Below are 17,976 nucleotides of genomic sequence, written 5' to 3'. Positions count from 1 at the left end.
AGGGTGTCCTTCCTGCCCCTGGAAACCAGCAATGTGGGATGCAGGTTTAAGATGCGAGACTGAGGCTGGGCGTGGTGGCTCATGTCTGTAATCCCAGCACTTTGGGAGGCCGAGGCAGGTGGATCAAAAGGTCAGGAGATCGAGACCATCCTGGCTAACACGGTGAAACCCTGTCTCTACTAAAAAGACAAAAAATTAGCCGGGCGTGGTTACGGGCGCCTGTAGTCCCAGCTACGCGGGAGGCTGAGGCAGGAGAATGGCGTGAACCCAGGAGGCCTAGATTGCAGTGAGCCGAGATGGTGCCACTGCATTCCAGCCTGGGCAACAGAGCAAGACTCTGTCTCAAAAAAAAAAAAAAAAAAAAATGCGAGACTGAAAGTGATTGGTGGGGGTGCTTTCAGGAGCTTCTGGGGGTAGTGCCTCCTACCCTAGGGCCACCTTCCCTTACTGATACGATGTTAGGTCCAAAGACCAAGAGAACATTGCAGCCAGAAGCTTACATCCTGCAAATTCATCCTCCCCTCCCATCCGGACACCCCTATTTTGAGTCTGTTGGCTGATTCATGCACAGCACCAGGTGGAGGAGGCTGAGGAAGAGGAAGAGCATTGGAAAACGACTTTGTCCTCCTCCTATCCTCCTCCCTTCCCAAGCCTCCCTCTCCCAACCTCCCTCCCCAGCATAACGAAGGCCTCATTGCTTTATCCCCTTCCCCACCAGACACTAAACTGGGGTCTTTGAAGCTAAATAGGTCTTTGAAGCTAAATGGATCAACAAGTGACAAACCACTGGTTTAATGGGCACAAAGGTCTTGGGTTCAAGGTTTGGGTTCTAGCACCTTCCCCCAACCCAGCCCGAACCCACTGACCCGGGTGGGTGGGGATGAAGATAATCCAAATGAACTGTTTGCTCAGGACTGTGTGGCCTGGCCTCTGCCCAGTGGCAGGAACACAAATAGTTTTCCACTTGAAGGGGTCCTTCTCTCCCCTGCCCTAATTCAGCATCCATCCCCCTCCACACACAGACTCCCCCAACACACAGCACATATGACACACGCCCGATGACACACATACACACAAAACACACCACACACACCATACATACACACATACCAAACCCACCATACACTACACAAACCATGCATACTATACACCAACACACACACACACACACACAGCACGTACATGCACACACACCTTATATGTACCGTATACATCACCTACTACACACCATACACACAACACACATGCAACAATATTTCCACCATACACATATACACAACACACACGTCACACATACCATCACAGATACCACATACACACACTCTACAGGCCATACCTACACATACCACATATGTTATACACACATAGACACATACCAAACACACCACAGGCACATCATATACATACAGCATAGCACACACAAAACACACCACCAATGCACCTCATGAACACACGCACACACACCACACACAAATGCACATGGGCACACACGCCATACGCACGCCACACACACACTCCCCTTGCTGGGTCTTCCAAGTCTGAGTCAGAGAAAGTTAGGACAAAACAGACTCTGAAGCTGGGAAGTGATCCACACACCTGTGACTCTGAACACCCAGGCACCTGCCCCTAGGCTATTGGCACCTGGCTGGCACCAGGAGGTTGGATAAGCCGGGGTTTCTGCCTCTTTCCAGTGGAAAAGTTGAACTAAATGACCTTTCCGACGGCTTCCTGCAAGCTCATGATGGAGCTCTTTGTTGTGGGAAGACGACGGGCCGTGCTTAATGCCATCATTCTGCTGTATGACTGTGCGAGTCACTTGACATCTCTGAAGCTGTGTTGGCCAGTTAGAATGAGGGGGTGTGCTAGGGAGAAAGAAGTGGGCTTGGAATGAGGGATGGGTGTGAATCTTGCCTCTGCCACCTCTATGGCCTTGGGAGACTTCCTTCGCCATGGTGAGCTTTGGTTTCTCCCATCAGTACAATGTGGATAATAATACCTGCCTTGCAGGTTTGTTACACGTTTACCTGGGAACGCTCAGTTAAAAGGCCTAGCACACGGTAGCAGCTGAAAAAATGTCACCTCCGTGGGAAGGCTGCCAGATAGAATACTTGCAAAACGTGGGGTATATTTATACTAAAAAATTCTTTGTTGTTTATCTAAAATTCAAATTTGACCACGTATCCTGTATTTTATCGGGCACCCACTCCATGCATGGGGCATTGTGGACAGTCTGTGGAGCTCCCGAGGAGGGGGTCTACCCAGAGCTAGATTTTGTGCCCTGGCTGGTGAGTGAATAATGCATTTAAATCTTTGGGGGTTGTTAGAAAACAACCACCACAGCAAAACCAAAGAATAACGTACATTAAAGAGTGTACATAGCTTGCAAAACCTAACACCTTTACATTTCCTATCAGCCCTTCCAGAAAAAGTTTGCTGATCCAAAGGTGATGGGGACTGAGAGGAAAGTCTGGGAGAACTGAGAATCTTCACAATTTTTCTACCTATTTTGGGCCTGGCAAGAATGAAACGGGAAGAGTCCAGAAAATGGAATTCTCCAGGACATAAGTAGGGGGAGGCAGAGAGTGAGGCAGGTGGCCGGCAGAAGAGGCACTGTGGGAAAGTGGGGCGCTCCCTCCTGGGAGCCCTCAACCCTGGGAATGGGCCTGCCCTGACTCCTCCTCTCCTTTCTCACTGCCTAGAATTTCTCAGGGTAGGCCACTGGGTATTCTGACATCCAAGGGAGGCCTCACCAGTCTCTCTGAAGGCCTCCCCAGTTGTGACTGGCCTGGGGGCAGGGAGAGAGCCCTGGGTGGAGAAAGAATTGGAGTTGGCACAAGGCCCCCTTGGTAGGCAGGTCTGTGGCTGGCCTGTCTCTTTAAATCTCAGGTAATTTGGGAGGAGGGAGGGAGTGTCCATGCAGCTTTGGCTCCTCCTGCTCACTTCCAGTAGGAGCTCCCGACAGGCCAGCCCTGCAGAGTCCTGGCTGGCTCTGCCAAGTGTAACAAACTCACAGCCCTCTCCAGACTGGCTGGGGCAGCTGGGAGACTCCCAAGGAACTCATCAGGAAGGCAGGAGACAGGAGACGGGACCTCTACAGGGAGAGGGCGGGCCGGCCCTTGGGGGGGCTGATGTGGCCCCAAGGCTGAGTCCCGTCAGGGTCTGGCCTCGGCCTCAGGCCCCCAAGGAGCCGGCCCTACACCCCATGGGGTTGTCCCTGCCCAAGGAGAAAGGGCTAATTCTCTGCCTGTGGAGCAAGTTCTGCAGATGGTTCCAGAGACGGGAGTCCTGGGCCCAGAGCCGAGATGAGCAGAACCTGCTGCAGCAGAAGAGGTAAAGCCCCCTTGGTCTGCTTCCCTTCCCACCTCCCTGGGCCTGCACCTCTACCCCTCACCCCTCCCTCACCTCCCATCTTTGTTTGGCACCTCTGGCTGGACAGGTGGTGCTCCCAGGCCCGGACTGGCTTCTTGGGAGCATTCTGTCTCAAGAGCCTCAGCCTGTAGGGCTGGTGAAAGAGGATGGGGCTGAGATGGGCACAGGTGTTTACTATCTTAAGATCTAATTCAATTCTGCACGTCTCTTGTGAGTACTTCCCTAAGGGCCAGGCGCCTTGCTGGGGCTTGTAAGGATAGAACATCATAGCCCCTCCACCCAAGAGGTGACAAGAGGGGACGGCAGATGAGGACAATGCCTTCTGTATCTCAACTGCTTGCCTCTAGAATAGTCTCTTTGGCAGGAACACATAGTATACATATGTTCGCATGGAGGAATGAGTGAACGATTGAATGAATGAAGCAGAGAGAACCGCAGACACCAGGAACCAGAAAATAAGATAAAATGTGAAAAAAAAGTCACCATTCCCATGCATCTGTCTCATCAGACATTGACCAAGGTCTTACCATTTGCCCAGCACTGCGGGGATATGAAGACTCACAAAGCTCAAACCCAACCTTGAGGTTTATTCCTCTCTCTTAGTGTGGGTGGGGATGTGGGGGAAGCGGGTCAAAATAACAGAAGTTCTGAGGACCTGTGCTCTCCCGCATTCAGGTGGTGGAAATCGAGACTCTAGAGTTTAAACCCTAAGGAAATTCACTGGCTGCTTCCAGCTTCTGAAAACTTCCTAAACCCATGTGCTGCTTTCTTCACCACGACAGCTTAGAGAACAGAGCCGGAGAGGAGCAGGGAACCGGAACTCGGGGCTATCCCTGCATGTGGTCTCTTCTTCAAGGTCTCTAATAGAGTTCCGTACCCAGTTGGTGGCATGCTAGAAAGAAGTCCTGCCTGTTGGGGCTTTCCCTGGGTCACAAAGGAGGCAGATACTATGTCTGTTCATAGACGAAAGCCTGAAGTCTTTGTGTCTTTGGGTTTTTTTCTGTCCCCAGGAGTAGGAGCCTGCTTTAGCCTGACCAGGGAGGCTTCCTGGAGGCCCCTCTTTTCTTTTGCTGAAGGATTCTGGGCTGGGGATGGTCTGCTTCTGCGAATTGTGCCTTCTCATCTCTCACTCCAGCCACCCACTTCTACCCCAAAGGCCTGGGAGAGTGGGGACTGGAGCACATGTTTGGCTGATGACATCTTGGGGCCACAGAATGGCTTTGTTGTTAGAGAGTAGGTCGTCCTCACTGGCTTCACTCATCCTCTTCCCACTCTTAGGACCCCAGGGTCGGGGGATCCAGGCACAGCGTACAGAAAGGCCTGCGGGATTAGAAGGGGTGGTGGAGATTCCCTGTGTGGGATATCAGGGGAGAGCAGAGTGGAGGCCCTGAGCTGAGTCTGGCTGAGAATAGGCTGCTTCTGCATGTCCTGTCTGCCCCCACTTTTCCTCAGATCATATGGGGGCTGCCTCTGCAGCCTTTGGCTAGAAAGGCTTGATGTCACCCTTGGGAGGGATTCCCCCCTCCCTGCCCTGATCTCCCCACTGGCCTCTGCACTTTCTTGGTCTTCTTCTTCCTGGATATCAGGTGTCCAGAGCAATGACTCTCCTTTGGGTGGGCACTTCCCAGAAGGATGCTGAAATTGCCTGCAAGGGGAGTTTCCTAATCTGTGCCGTCAACTAAAGAGAAGGCATGGGGGCACTGAGATAAACATGGGATGACTAAGTGAATAGGAACAATATGGACAAGTGAGAGGTGAGCTAATGGAAGAAAGGAGCACACAATGATTGAGAACCCACTGCTGTACTAGGTACTACCACCTGCCTTATCTCTGTCATCCCTGTAACAATAATGGAAGGGGGTCCTGTTATCCCCCTATGAATGGGGCAGGCTCAGAACCCCAGAGCAAGTAAATGGTGAAGTTGAATTTGTTCCAAAGGGGACTCAGAGGGAGAACTGTGGGGTGGGATTGGGTGAGATTCCGTGGTGTACAGGATGGTCTAGTGGGAAAGGAAGGCTTTGAGTCTCTCCAGGATGACTGGTAACCGAAAACTCCTCTCTCTACAGTGGACGTTTCTTGGGCTTAGCATGCAGCCCCCCTCTGCTTAAATCTACATTGTTGAGATCCAAGTCAAGCTCTCAACTTTCTCCCATGTCTTCCAGGTCATCTCTCCCTTGGGCTTGGATTTTCTCACTTCCTGATATTTAACACATTACACATTTATTGAACATAAGTGGGGACTGGAGCACATGTTTGGCTGATGACATCTTGGGGCCACAGAATGGCTTTGTTGAACATAAGGCACTCCACCTTTCTGCAGAAAATGAATATGATACAGTCCCTGCTCTCAGGGAGTTCTCATGCCTAGGAGCAAAGTTTACTGACAGGCACATACTTGAGCTTAGTGGACATCACTAGAAGGGTATAAATGAGTGTTCTGGAAGCATAGAGAAGGAAGTGTGAGATCTGATTTCAGCTGCTGTGGGGTGTCCTGGGCAGCTTCATAGTGGCTGCTTAACCTGAACATACTCCCGCCCATATGCTGACACTTCGTCATCTAAGGAGCAATTTGGAGGGAATGCCATGCTTGTTGGAGCTTTTCTTAGGGTTAAATGCCTGCATGAAATACGTGAATCAAGGGTCTGAAAAGTCAGCCCTAGGCTTCTCTAGTATATTGTGCTTGCCTGCCATGGTAAATACTTACATACATGCCTACTTGCAAATGCGCAGATAGACATGTGCACAAAAGGAGCTGCGGCACTTAGGATGGCAGCCGATTCCAAATCTCTAAACAACCACTTTGGCTTCCTCATCCCCACTGCCAGGAACATGAGATGGAGGGAGGTGGCTCACAAGTGCCCAATGTATGCCTCCACCCTACACATTACCGCTCTTTCCTTCATCTGTGGTCACTGCTCAGGCCTGCCCCCCCAACCTCCAAGAAAAATCAGGAGGAGCCATAAAACTAGAAGAACCACATAATTTAGTGGTCAGAGCCTGGGGCTGGATTCTTGGCCAGGCATCCTGCCTTTAACTCCATGTGATCTTCTGGCAATGATTTGATTATGCCGCTTCAGTTTCCTTTTCTGAAGCATGGGAGAACTATTCAGCCGGTGTTAGAGGGTTGTGAAGAGCAAAAGTGATAATGAGTGAGACGCTGCAGGAATGAGAGGGGCCGTGAACTTCCCCCGCATAGCATTGTATCCACCCAGGAATGCAAGGAGCCATGCACTCCGAGCAGCCCTGTTGTGTACCAGCACCAGCCCTGCCCAGAGGGCACACTCGTTGGTGGGAAAGGCATTTGTGGTGAGACCAGTGGGACCCATGTCTGTCTTCTCTAACTCCTCTTCCAGCCCTGATCAACACTGAGAATCGCCACCAAGAAATGACCAGTGGGGCACGCATCGTGGCTCTGTCTCTGACTTGCTTCCTCCAGCTGTTACATGAGCAGATTTGACTCAATTTCTGGGGCCTTTCTAGCTCTAAAATTCTTATTTGAACTGTTCTCAAGAGTCTTGTGATCCTGCCTTTTTTCCCAGCAACGAAAACCCAAACTGGACCCATGCACACAGTGCACATATCTACAAGGATGGAGGAGCAGATGAGGGCATGGGGTGGAGGAGACGGAGAGAGGAAGTCAGGAATCTTTCTCTGGCGGCCCAGAGGCAACCCTGAGAGGGAAGTCATTGATCTGTTTGCTCAAGAAATAATGTGCTAGATTTTGTGCCAGGAAACCCTTAGTTGGGTTTTCACCACTCTAATGTTCAACTAGACCATTCAATTTTATTATAATTAATTGCCTAGTAAAATAAAACATTCTAGAACCTGAAAATACCTTTCATATTGTTACAATTTCAGATTTGCTCTATAATCTCTTTTGACTACTTCATCAGTGGGAGCTTAAAAGGCTTTGTCTTTCTTTCTTTTCTTTTTTTTTTTTTCATTTCTCCCTTAGTCGAGTATTTAATGATCCATAAGAAAACATTTTTATGTATAAGATATTTCTGATTCCTTTTACAGTGAAGAATCCTCATTCTAAAATGAATTATGAATAATTGTACCTCTGAATCAGGGTTTCTCCACCTTGGCACTATTGACACTTTGGACAGGATAATTCTTTGCAGTGAGGACTGTCCTGTGCAGGGTGCTTAGCCGTGTCCCTGCCTTTGACCCCCGTGTTGTGATCTAAACTCCCGTGATGAGTTGCTACTGAAAAATCTATTTGTCCCCCAAGCGCAGGAATCTTTGGATAGATCCGCTCTGTGCACCTCCTTCAGGCACCCAAGGAGAGTCAGGTGTTTCGAGGTCAGCCTTACTCCCAAGCAGGTGAGCTAGGGCTTTCTGTGCTGTCCCCTTGTGGGCATTTGAGGTTATTGCAAGTAATGGCTGGGCCGGACACCTTCAACACCCATCCACATGCAGGGCCCCCCTTTTTGCTGGATTCTGGAGTTTGCAGTCAGAGGAGGCTAGTTCTCTACAAACCTTGCTGGGTTGGGTCATAAGCTGGTTCTTCACGGAGGGTGTGGTCTGGCTAGGTTGCCAGATAAAATACAGGACACTCAGTTCAATTTAAATTTGAGATTACAAATAAGCTGCTAGTATAAGTGTATCCCAATATTGCATGTGATATTACTTATACTAAAAAAAAAAATTGTGCATCTAACATTCAAATCTAACTGAGCATCTTGTATTTTTATTTGGTAATGCTAGCAACTCTGGGTCTGACAGTAGCTTTTTGTTTTCCCCAGGCCACTAGAGTGTCAGCAGAGGCTGAAAAATGAATTCATAGGAAATGGAGGTTTATGGGGGACACTTTCAGCTTCAGAGACACGTAGGGACCAAAGGGGAATCTTTGAGCCTGCCACTGACTATACCACCACTAACATCTAGGATACAGCAAGTAGAACTCTGGACTTGGAAAAGGTGCTCTCTCGGACCCATTTCTAGATTTGCCATCAATCTTTCACACATTTGGTCAAAATGGGACACAAACGTGGAAGCATATTGGAGGAGGGCAGGGAAGGAATATAAAGATGAGTTAGTGGCTGGTCTCTGCCCTCGAGTACCCTTAGCATAGAGGAAGAGACACAAATACATAGCAATTACAGCACCCAGTGAAAGATGCTGAAATAAAAGTACGGCCACAGGAGAGAGTGAAGACCTTCCGTGCATCCGTATATATGTGTGTGTGGTGCTAGCGATTGTTTTTCCCCCAATCTAGGGTATCTAGAGAGGAGAACTTTGTGCAAATGGTTGATGTGGTGGTGGTGATGAAGGGAATGTAGAAAACTTGTTTTGAAGCTGTGTTTGCATACCAAGTGTTCTATTTTTCACTTATACATGCTTGCTGAAGGTTGGCTTAGGGGGCAGCTGATGAAAATAATAAGGAGGAACAGTTAAGTCAAACCACCTTTTGGCATTGCTGCTGATTCATTCACTCTACAGATGGTGTCAGTGAGCATCTACACCATTCTAGGCGTATTTCTAAGCATAGGCGGTGCAGAAGACACAATGAACTGGGGGCTGGGGGAGTTGGATTCTAGAAGGAAAGAGCCATAGGGATATAGGGAGAATGGTGTGCTCTGCAGTGCTGAGACAGGATGAGATCAAAATGCCAGGTCTAAGGAGTGGGTGGGACACGCAGAGGGTGGAAAAGTAGTTGCACAAAGACCTTGAAGAGCTTCTGTGTTCCTTATCCTTAGCATTTAAGGACCCATTGGACTTTTGCATTTGCCATTTGGAAAGATTATCTCAACAGCATCAAGAAGGATAGATGGGGATAGAGTGCAGGGAAACTGGTTAAAAGAATATTTTGCTAATCTTGGGCTAGAGAATGAGGACTTGAATTAACGAAGGTTAGCAGGAGCAAGAAGGTAGGGACTGAATGAAGAGAGAGCTTTCCATGTTGAACTGACAGGACGTGGTGGCTGCTGCTGTGCGTGGGGGCAGGGCAGAGGAGATGAGTGAGCTGATGTCTCCTCTCTCATTGCCCTCCCACCTCCAGCTCTGGAGTCAATTTCTTGCCACTGCCAGCATTTTTGGAATGTGAGCTCCTGTCTATGTCTTTTTATATGTCACATAATTGTCAAATTATGGATAAATAGAGTTATTTCATTTACTCCCATAGAAAGACCAAATGGCTCCAGGCCAAGAGAGAAAATTGAATCAGAGGGACCCATGTGTCTTAGTTGGGGTAAGTTCTAATTTTAAAAGAGATTTTTTTAGCACACAGTAGGAATAAGAATAAAGAGATGATCTGGGGAGTCAGAGAAGACAATTTTGCCTAAAACAAGCGAGAAGTGGATAATAAGGAGAGACTAATCTGACTCAGGGAAAGAAACTGATCCATGAATCCCAAATTGGGTAAATCCAGGAAGGGTCAGAAGAGGGCAGAATGGGAACATTCAGATTCACATGAAATTCAATTAATGAATCCTCTAGATTGGATTCTCTTTTTTCTCTGCATCTATCATTGTTGCCCATAGTTTATGTCTTAGGGGCCAATAGCCAAAACAAAGTAGCACCTGAAGTCCTCCAGACAGCTGGTCTGAAAATGATGGAGAACACTGCTTCGCCAACTTTAATGTGAGCTGTTTGGAAACTGAGCCCCCTGAGCTTGTCTCTGATTTATTGCCACTGGTTTTTGCATGCAAGGACCACTTGAGCAATGCTTCTCACACTCTCATATGCCCAGGACTCAGCTGGAAATCTTAAACTGCAGATTTGGATTCGCTAGGTGGAAGGGTCAGTCTGAGCATTTCCATTTCTTGTAAGGGCTCATGTGCTGCTGCTGATCCAGGGGTCCACTTTAAGAAGGAAGGCTGTTGAGATGATGTGAGAAGAAAGACGACAGACAGAAAGGAAGAGACAGAAAATGAATGAATGAATGAATGAATGAATGAATGAATGAATGAACACCTAGGAGGAAGGGAAGCTGGGAGCCAGGCTTGTTCTTATGGTCCACTGTTCTTTTGTGTTAAGCCCTGAAGATGCTATTGTTGGGAGGGAAGTGCCAGTATTGAAGGGTTCTGCTGAGAAGGTTGAGTAGGCAGAGGATGGTGCAACAGGAGAAATCCTGCTAGCCCCTGCATATGACTTCCTTCACAAATATGAGACAGGAATTCCTTGCACTCCTCAGTCCATACAAAACACGGCTTATCCTGGAGGGCAATCTCGGGGCACCTGGTGAGGGTAAAACAGGACCACCCCAGGGGTAAACTGGTTAGCAGGTAAGCCACATGTCTAAATAGAACTCCTCCCCTCTGTACCTGAAATGCACTGATAATACATTCACACATGATATGTTCTGGTCCCAGGACCCCAGGAGGGAGGGGGAAGGAAACCAGGCATGGACAATCTCAAACGCATGCGAAATGGGCAACAAGTTGATGTGTATTTACTGACTGTAAAGAGAAAAGACATCAATGGCCCCACCTGCCTTGATTGAAGACCCTGAGGTTCCTGCTGCTGAGGCACACACCTCTGTGTATAATGGAGTCAAGCCAGGGTGTCTCCCTCCACAGCTAGGTATGCTTACTGTTTCCAGCTTTCCTATCCATTCCTTTGTAGGATCTGGGAGTCTCCTCTCCTTCTAGCTGCCAAAGAGAATGATGTCCAGGCCCTGAACAAGTTGCTCAAGTATGAGGATTGCGAGGTGCACCAGAGAGGTAAGAAGCAGACATGCAGCATGATCTCCTAGGTGAGCCCCACACATGGGGCCTCCCAGGAGTGCCCAGGACCTTGTGCTATTGGCCTCTGAATCTATTGTCCCCAATCCCCTGTCCCATGGAAGCCATATAACCCACCTTTCTGTAAATGCCAGGAGCCATGGGGGAAACGGCGCTACACATAGCAGCCCTCTATGACAACCTGGAGGCCGCCATGGTGCTGATGGAGGCTGCCCCGGAGCTGGTCTTTGAGCCCATGACATCTGAGCTCTATGAGGGTGAGGGGCCCACAGGCTGGGGTGAAGAGCAGGAGTGGCTGATGGGGTATTTCAAGTCAGGCTCTGGTGGATAATTTGGGAAAGACAAAGGGGATCTGAGCCTCCTACTCTTTTTTCTCTTCTCTGCCTCCCTTCTGTGTCAGTCCTGACTGCCCATCACTAGAATGCCTGTCCCCTGAAATGCCAGGGGACCTAGAGAAGAGGAAGAGATGGGCAGCAGCTGGATCCCCTAGGAATCCTGAACACCCGAGGGCTCCCTGTTCTCCATCCCAGGCTGCCCCCGAGGGAAAGAGACCAGGGGTGCATATGGGAAGGACCCCCTGCAGGATCCTGGGGACAGACCCCTGACTGACAGCTGTCTCTGGGCCAGGTCAGACTGCACTGCACATCGCTGTTGTGAACCAGAACGTGAACCTGGTGCGAGCCCTGCTTGCCCGCAGGGCCAGTGTCTCTGCCAGAGCCACAGGCACTGCCTTCCGCCGTAGTCCCCACAACCTCATCTACTTTGGTGAGAGCAGGGCTGGGCCTGGAGGACGGGCAGGTTGGAAAGGTGGGCAAGGCAGAGCAGGGCCAGGCAGAGGAGGATCCTGCCTTCAGCTGTATCTGTTGGGCAGCTGGGAGGAACAATCCTTTGAGGGCTTAATTAGGTTAGAGGCCAATTTACCCCATGACCCTCCCTCTGGTTCTGCAGGAAAAGTGTCCCCAAGCCCTGAGCTGAGATGTGGGGGAAGAGAAGGTTGTCACTTGGGGGAGACTGCATACCCCATCCTGCCATCCTGTGCTCTCCTGCCATGGATCTCTCTGTGTCCACAGGGGAGCACCCTTTGTCCTTTGCTGCCTGTGTGAACAGCGAGGAGATCGTGCGGCTCCTCATTGAGCATGGAGCTGACATCCGGGCCCAGGACTCCCTGGGTAAGAGCTGGGATGGGGAGGGGAGCTGAGATGCTGCAGGGAGTGAGGGGCAGGGTGAGGAGAGGGACTGGGACCTTCAGGAAGACCCCAGGGTGGGGATGGGGACTTTAGGCCAGTGGCCACATGATACCCTGTGTCCTCCCCAGGAAACACAGTGTTACACATCCTCATCCTCCAGCCCAACAAAACCTTTGCCTGCCAGATGTACAACTTGCTGCTGTCCTATGACAGACATGGGGACCACCTGCAGCCCCTGGACCTCGTGCCTAATCACCAGGGTCTCACCCCCTTCAAGCTGGCTGGAGTGGAGGGTAACACTGTGGTGAGAGACACTCCCCATCCCTGAGGTGTCTTTCTAATGACCCTCAAACTATCCTGCTGGCCCTGGGAGAAACAGAGGTGAACACGATCCCTGATGCTTAGGTTCCACTCTCAACTCATATAAAATTTTCAACCCCTCTTACTCTTGTTACCTATTCTCTTTCTTGCCCACTCTTTTCCCCCTGAGGCATTGGGGGTTACAGAGTCTAGATCCCAAGCTGGGATTATCTGTAATGCCCCAGCCCACCTTCCCTTTCAGCCCCCAGAGCAGGGCCCTCCAGCCTCTCGTCTCTCCTTTCCAAGCTCTGGAGGGTGTCATGGGAGAGGACGAGGAAACTAGGGCATCACTGTGAATGTGGGTTCTTCTGCCCTCTAAAGGCTGTCACCAAAATGAAAGGGCAGCCACCCTCTCCAGGGGTGCTATCCTCCTGCACATGCATCCTATCCACATTCTGTGACTGTCCCCTTTGCTTACTGCTCCTGAGTCATCTTCACTTTCCCTTAGATGTTCCAGCACCTGATGCAGAAGCGGAAGCACACCCAGTGGACATATGGACCACTGACCTCGACTCTATATGACCTCACAGAGATCGACTCCTCAGGGGATGAGCAGTCCCTGCTGGAACTTATCATTACCACCAAGAAGCGGGAGGTACCGTTCATCACAGCAGGCTGTGTCTGGGGAGAGGTGTCAGGGTCTCTGAGCTGCCTGTTCTCCTTTTTTTTTTTTTTTTTTTTTTCTTTTTTGAGATGGAGTCTTGCTCTGTCATCCAGGCTGGAATGCAATGGCACATTCTTGCTCACTGCAAGCTCTGCTCCCAGGTTCAGGCCATTCTCCTGCCTCAGCCTCCCAAGTAGCTAGTACTACAGGCGCCCGCCACCAGGCCAAGCTAATTTTTTGTATTTTTAGTAGAAACAGGGTTTCACCGTGTTAGCCAGGATGGTCTCGATCTCCTGACCTTGTGATCTGCCTGCCTCGGCTTCCCAAAGTGCTGGGATTACAGGCGTGAGCCACCTCGCCCAGCCCTGCCTGTTCTCTTTCTGTTGCAGGCTCGCCAGATCTTGGACCAGACACCAGTGAAGGAGCTGGTGAGCCTCAAGTGGAAGCGGTACGGGCGGCCATACTTCTGCATGCTGGGTGCCATATACTTGCTGTACATCATCTGCTTCACCATCTGCTGCATCTACCGCCCCCTCAAGCCCAGGACCAATAACCGCACGAACCCCCGGGACAACACACTCTTACAGCAGAAGCTACTTCAGGTGACATCCTTGTAGGAGCAGATCAGCAGGGCAGGACTTGACTCTCTGTTCTCAGACTGGTGTCCCTTCCCTTCCTCACACCATTTCTCCCCTTGCTCTAATCTCAACTATATGGGTACAAACTCCAAATGCACGCCCACAGAAACACACATATGCTCTTACTCTGAGAGCAGAGTTTGAGAAGAGCCAAACCTAACAGATTAAAAAGAATCTGCTGAGGCTGGTGACCCTGGGCACCATGGAAATGCAGGGCAGATGCCTGAAAGCCCTGAGCGTTTTGACCATTCTTCTCCCCCATCAGGAAGCCTATGTGACCCCTAAGGATGACATCCGGCTGGTGGGGGAGCTGGTGACTGTCATTGGGGCTATCATCATCCTGCTGGTAGAGGTGAGGTGTGGATGGAATCTGGGTGAGGCTGTCTGCCCCAGGAATCCAGACTGAGTTCCGGTATCTGAGTGCCTTTGTGTCTCCCTGACTTCTCTTCAGATTCCAGACATCTTCAGAATGGGGGTCACTCGTTTCTTTGGACAGACCATCCTTGGGGGCCCATTCCATGTCCTCATGTGAGTTTCCTTCCTCTTACTCCCATCCCTTCCCTCAACAGGGCTCCAGTTCCACTCCCTGGATTCCTGACCTCTCAAGAACCTTAGTTCCAGAGCCCCCTCTCTAGTGCTGTGTGTATGACCCTGTGCATTGAGTGTGGAGAGGCTGAAACTGCATGTGTGGGTACTTTCCCAGCTATATTCTTGCTGTCAGGTCCCCAGGATCATCCCAGCCCTCCCCTCATCACCCTCCTCCCTGCTCCCCCAGCATCACCTATGCTTTCATGGTGCTGGTGACCATGGTGATGCGGCTCATCAGTGCCAGCGGGGAGGTGGTACCCATGTCCTTTGCACTCGTGCTGGGCTGGTGCAACGTCATGTACTTCGCCCGAGGATTCCAGATGCTAGGCCCCTTCACCATCATGATCCAGAAGGTCAGTCCTCCCCACAAGCTCCCTAGAGAAAGGCCCCAGAGCCGCAGTCAGCAGACAGTCCCATAAAGGGCTGAACAGTAGACATTCCAGGCTCTGCAAGTCACACATGGCCTCACTGCATGTTTTTCTTCTTTTTTAACAATCATTTAAAAATGTAGAAACCCTTTTCAGTTCAAAGGCCACACCAAAACAGGCCAGGTAGATCTGGTCCGCAGGCCATAGATAGCCAATCCCTGTCCTGGAGGGTGAAGCTGTGAGATTTGTCGGGGTTAGACTTGTTAGAGGTTGGATGGGGCAACTGCTTGGGGAATGTGTGCAGATGTTCTCTGCCTCCTGCTCACTCTAGATGATTTTTGGCGATCTGATGCGATTCTGCTGGCTGATGGCTGTGGTCATCCTGGGCTTTGCTTCAGGTAATCATCTGTCCAGGACCAGGGGCCAAGGCAGGGAGGAGATGAGAAAGTCTAGGGGTCACTGGTTCTGGCTAAACTTGGGGAGGAGGAGTAATGCAGAGATCAGAGGAGACCATACGATGTCAGAGGATGGGACATCCTCCAGAGGTCAGAAAAATCGGGAGTGTTAGGGAGAGGTGGCTTTTAGGATCAAGAAGATGAGACTCATAGAAAACTAGGGACCATAAAAACCCAAAGTTTGGAGCACTGCAGAGCTGATGATATTGAGATGAAGGGACCAGGATGGACATGGATGCAGAGCCCAGGGTGGGCTGGTCGTCTGCATGGTTGCCATGGTAACCCTCACCCCCTTGGGTGGAGCAGCCTTCTATATCATCTTCCAGACAGAGGACCCCGAAGAGCTGGGCCACTTTTACGACTACCCCATGGCCCTGTTCAGCACCTTCGAGCTATTCCTTACCATCATTGATGGCCCAGCCAACTACAACGTGGACCTGCCCTTCATGTACAGCATCACCTACGCTGCCTTCGCCATCATCGCCACGCTGCTCATGCTCAACCTCCTCATTGCCATGATGGGCGACACTCACTGGCGAGTGGCCCATGAGCGCGATGAGCTGTGGAGGGCCCAGGTGAGCCCCCTGGTGGCTGGGAGGGTTAGGGCAAGTCATCACCTTCCTACGAAGGAACCTGCCAAGCTGAGAGAGAGGCAGGATATCTCCACCCCACTTATGTTTGGACAGTTGTGGCAAAGCAAGCAAAATCATGCAAAATGTACAGAAGCACTGATTAGCAATTCAACCAGGCAATACTGGAATCGCTGAGAAGAATGCCTCACAGTTTTCTCAACAGTTAAAAGCTCAGTGTTTTCTAGAGGAATCAACAAGAAATAAATCAAAAGAAAATTAACAGTGGCTAAAACTGCACTCTGTACATTTTGTTCCCAAATAAAAACTGGAGTATCAAGTCTTCTTGATGATATTTAAGTCTGCAACATTTGATATGGAAAGTTGGATGTGTTAAAAAAAATAATGCCACCCAAACTTCCTATAGTAGCAGAAGCTATCTTCAGCCAGATCTTCAAATAGGGAAAGAAGACCATGAGATGAATCAAATCCTCATTTAAAAAACACCTAGAAAATAATTTATCTAAAAAAAATTATTTCAGCAAAATAATGGAAATTTTCCAAACTGGAAGGCATTTAATTATGCTGTGTAGAAAACGGAGTGGAAAAACTAAGCTGGGAAATAAGGTTCGCTGAGAAAAATATTTTCTCCAGGAATATATATTGATATTCTAAGCGGGATGTTTATATTTATAAGTGGCCTTTATGTCTGTAGGGTCAAAATATCTGGGAGCCCTTAAGAACCCTTTCTATTTGCTTTGTCTGGTGCCTGTGCTCCTGGGAAAGGGGCTTCCGCCTTCTGTGTTTCTCCTGCCTCTGGCCTGGCTGCATCAAGGATGTCAGGTCATTGGGTAAAGAACTGTTGGTCTCAAGCTCTATCAACTCTCTCCCACTGAAGATGGTCAACAAAGGCTGCCCCACCTCCCAGATCCAGGGGTGTAGTTCATCACCCCTGGGGAAACCACGAGCTCCCAAGTTTCCTTGGCATTGCTAGACTGTTTTCCTTTGCCCCGCATCCTCTCCTTCTCCCGCCTTCTTCTCCATCTGCAGCTCTCTTTCCTCTGTCTGCACCCAGCCTCATCTCTGACTTCCCCTTTTGTCCCCTTACACAGATCGTGGCCACCACGGTGATGCTGGAGCGGAAGTTGCCTCGCTGCCTGTGGCCTCGCTCTGGGATCTGCGGACGGGAGTATGGCCTGGGGGACCGCTGGTTCCTGCGGTGAGTGACATGCGGGGGTAGGTGTCCCCTGAGAAGCCTCATCAGCAGGGTGTCCCTCTGCTCAGACAGCTTCCTGCTCCTGGGGTCCCTGTGGAGGCCTGTATGCTCCCTAGGCTCTATGCTTGTTGACTGAGCTGGTGAGGAAGGGGTCCCATCTGGAACCTGGATTTCTCGAAGCATCCAGGGAGCCTATGGCAGAGTCTGCTGCTTCCTGAGGCCTAGCTGCCAAGGGGCCAGTGACCCAGCATCCACCATGGCTGCACAGAAGGGAAAAGGCCAGCAATGGCAGGGATGGGGGGACCAGGGGATAAGAGACAAGCATCCTTCTTGGATCTGCTCTTCAAGTCCTGGCTGTGTCTCAAGTCCTCCTGTATTCCACAGGGTGGAAGACAGGCAGGATCTCAACCGGCAGCGGATCCAACGCTACGCACAGGCCTTCCACACCCGGGGCTCTGAGGATTTGGACAAAGACTCGGTGGAAAAACTAGAGCTGGGCTGTCCCTTCAGCCCCCACCTGTCCCTTCCTACCCCCTCAGTGTCTCGAAGTACCTCCCGCAGCAGTGCCAATTGGGAAAGGCTTCGGCAGGGGACCCTGAGGAGAGACCTGCGTGGGATAATCAACAGGGGTCTGGAGGACGGGGAGGGCTGGGAATACCAGATTTGACTGCGTGCTCTCACTTGACTTCCCGGAACTTGCTCTCATTTTCCTGGGAGCATCAAACAAAACAAAAACCAAACACCCAGAGGTCTCATCTCCCAGGCCCCAGGGAAGAAAGAGGAGTAGCATGAATGCCAAGGAATGTACATGGAGAATCACTGCTCCAGGCCTGCGTTACTCCTTCAGTTCTGGGGCAGATGGAGCCCAGCCCAAGCACGGGGCTGGGAGGGCGTGAGGAGCTCTCCTGCGGCCTGCTCCTCACCCATTCCGACA

General features: G+C 50.4%; 1 protein-coding gene across 1 annotated transcript; it reads left to right on the top strand.

Moving 5' to 3' along the window:
* The first annotated feature begins 3,187 nt into the window (after positions 1-3,187).
* Positions 3,188-17,836, top strand: TRPV6 (transient receptor potential cation channel subfamily V member 6). The gene is made up of 15 exons (XM_007983234.3): positions 3,188-3,330; positions 10,939-11,036; positions 11,192-11,314; positions 11,685-11,822; positions 12,128-12,226; positions 12,373-12,548; positions 13,053-13,199; positions 13,598-13,810; positions 14,112-14,198; positions 14,298-14,374; positions 14,622-14,787; positions 15,134-15,200; positions 15,564-15,832; positions 16,939-17,045; positions 17,427-17,836. The coding sequence occupies exons 1-15, from the start codon at positions 3,203-3,205 to the stop codon at positions 17,707-17,709; spliced, it is 2,178 nt and encodes a 725-aa protein (XP_007981425.2). The 5' UTR covers positions 3,188-3,202; the 3' UTR covers positions 17,710-17,836.
* Positions 17,837-17,976: the final 140 nt, after the last annotated feature.

Source organism: Chlorocebus sabaeus, chromosome 21 (genome assembly GCF_047675955.1).
Source record: "Chlorocebus sabaeus isolate Y175 chromosome 21, mChlSab1.0.hap1, whole genome shotgun sequence".
NCBI lineage: Eukaryota > Metazoa > Chordata > Mammalia > Primates > Cercopithecidae > Chlorocebus > Chlorocebus sabaeus.
Note: the sequence above shows the minus strand (reverse complement) of the source record. Positions and strands in the feature narration are given on the sequence as shown.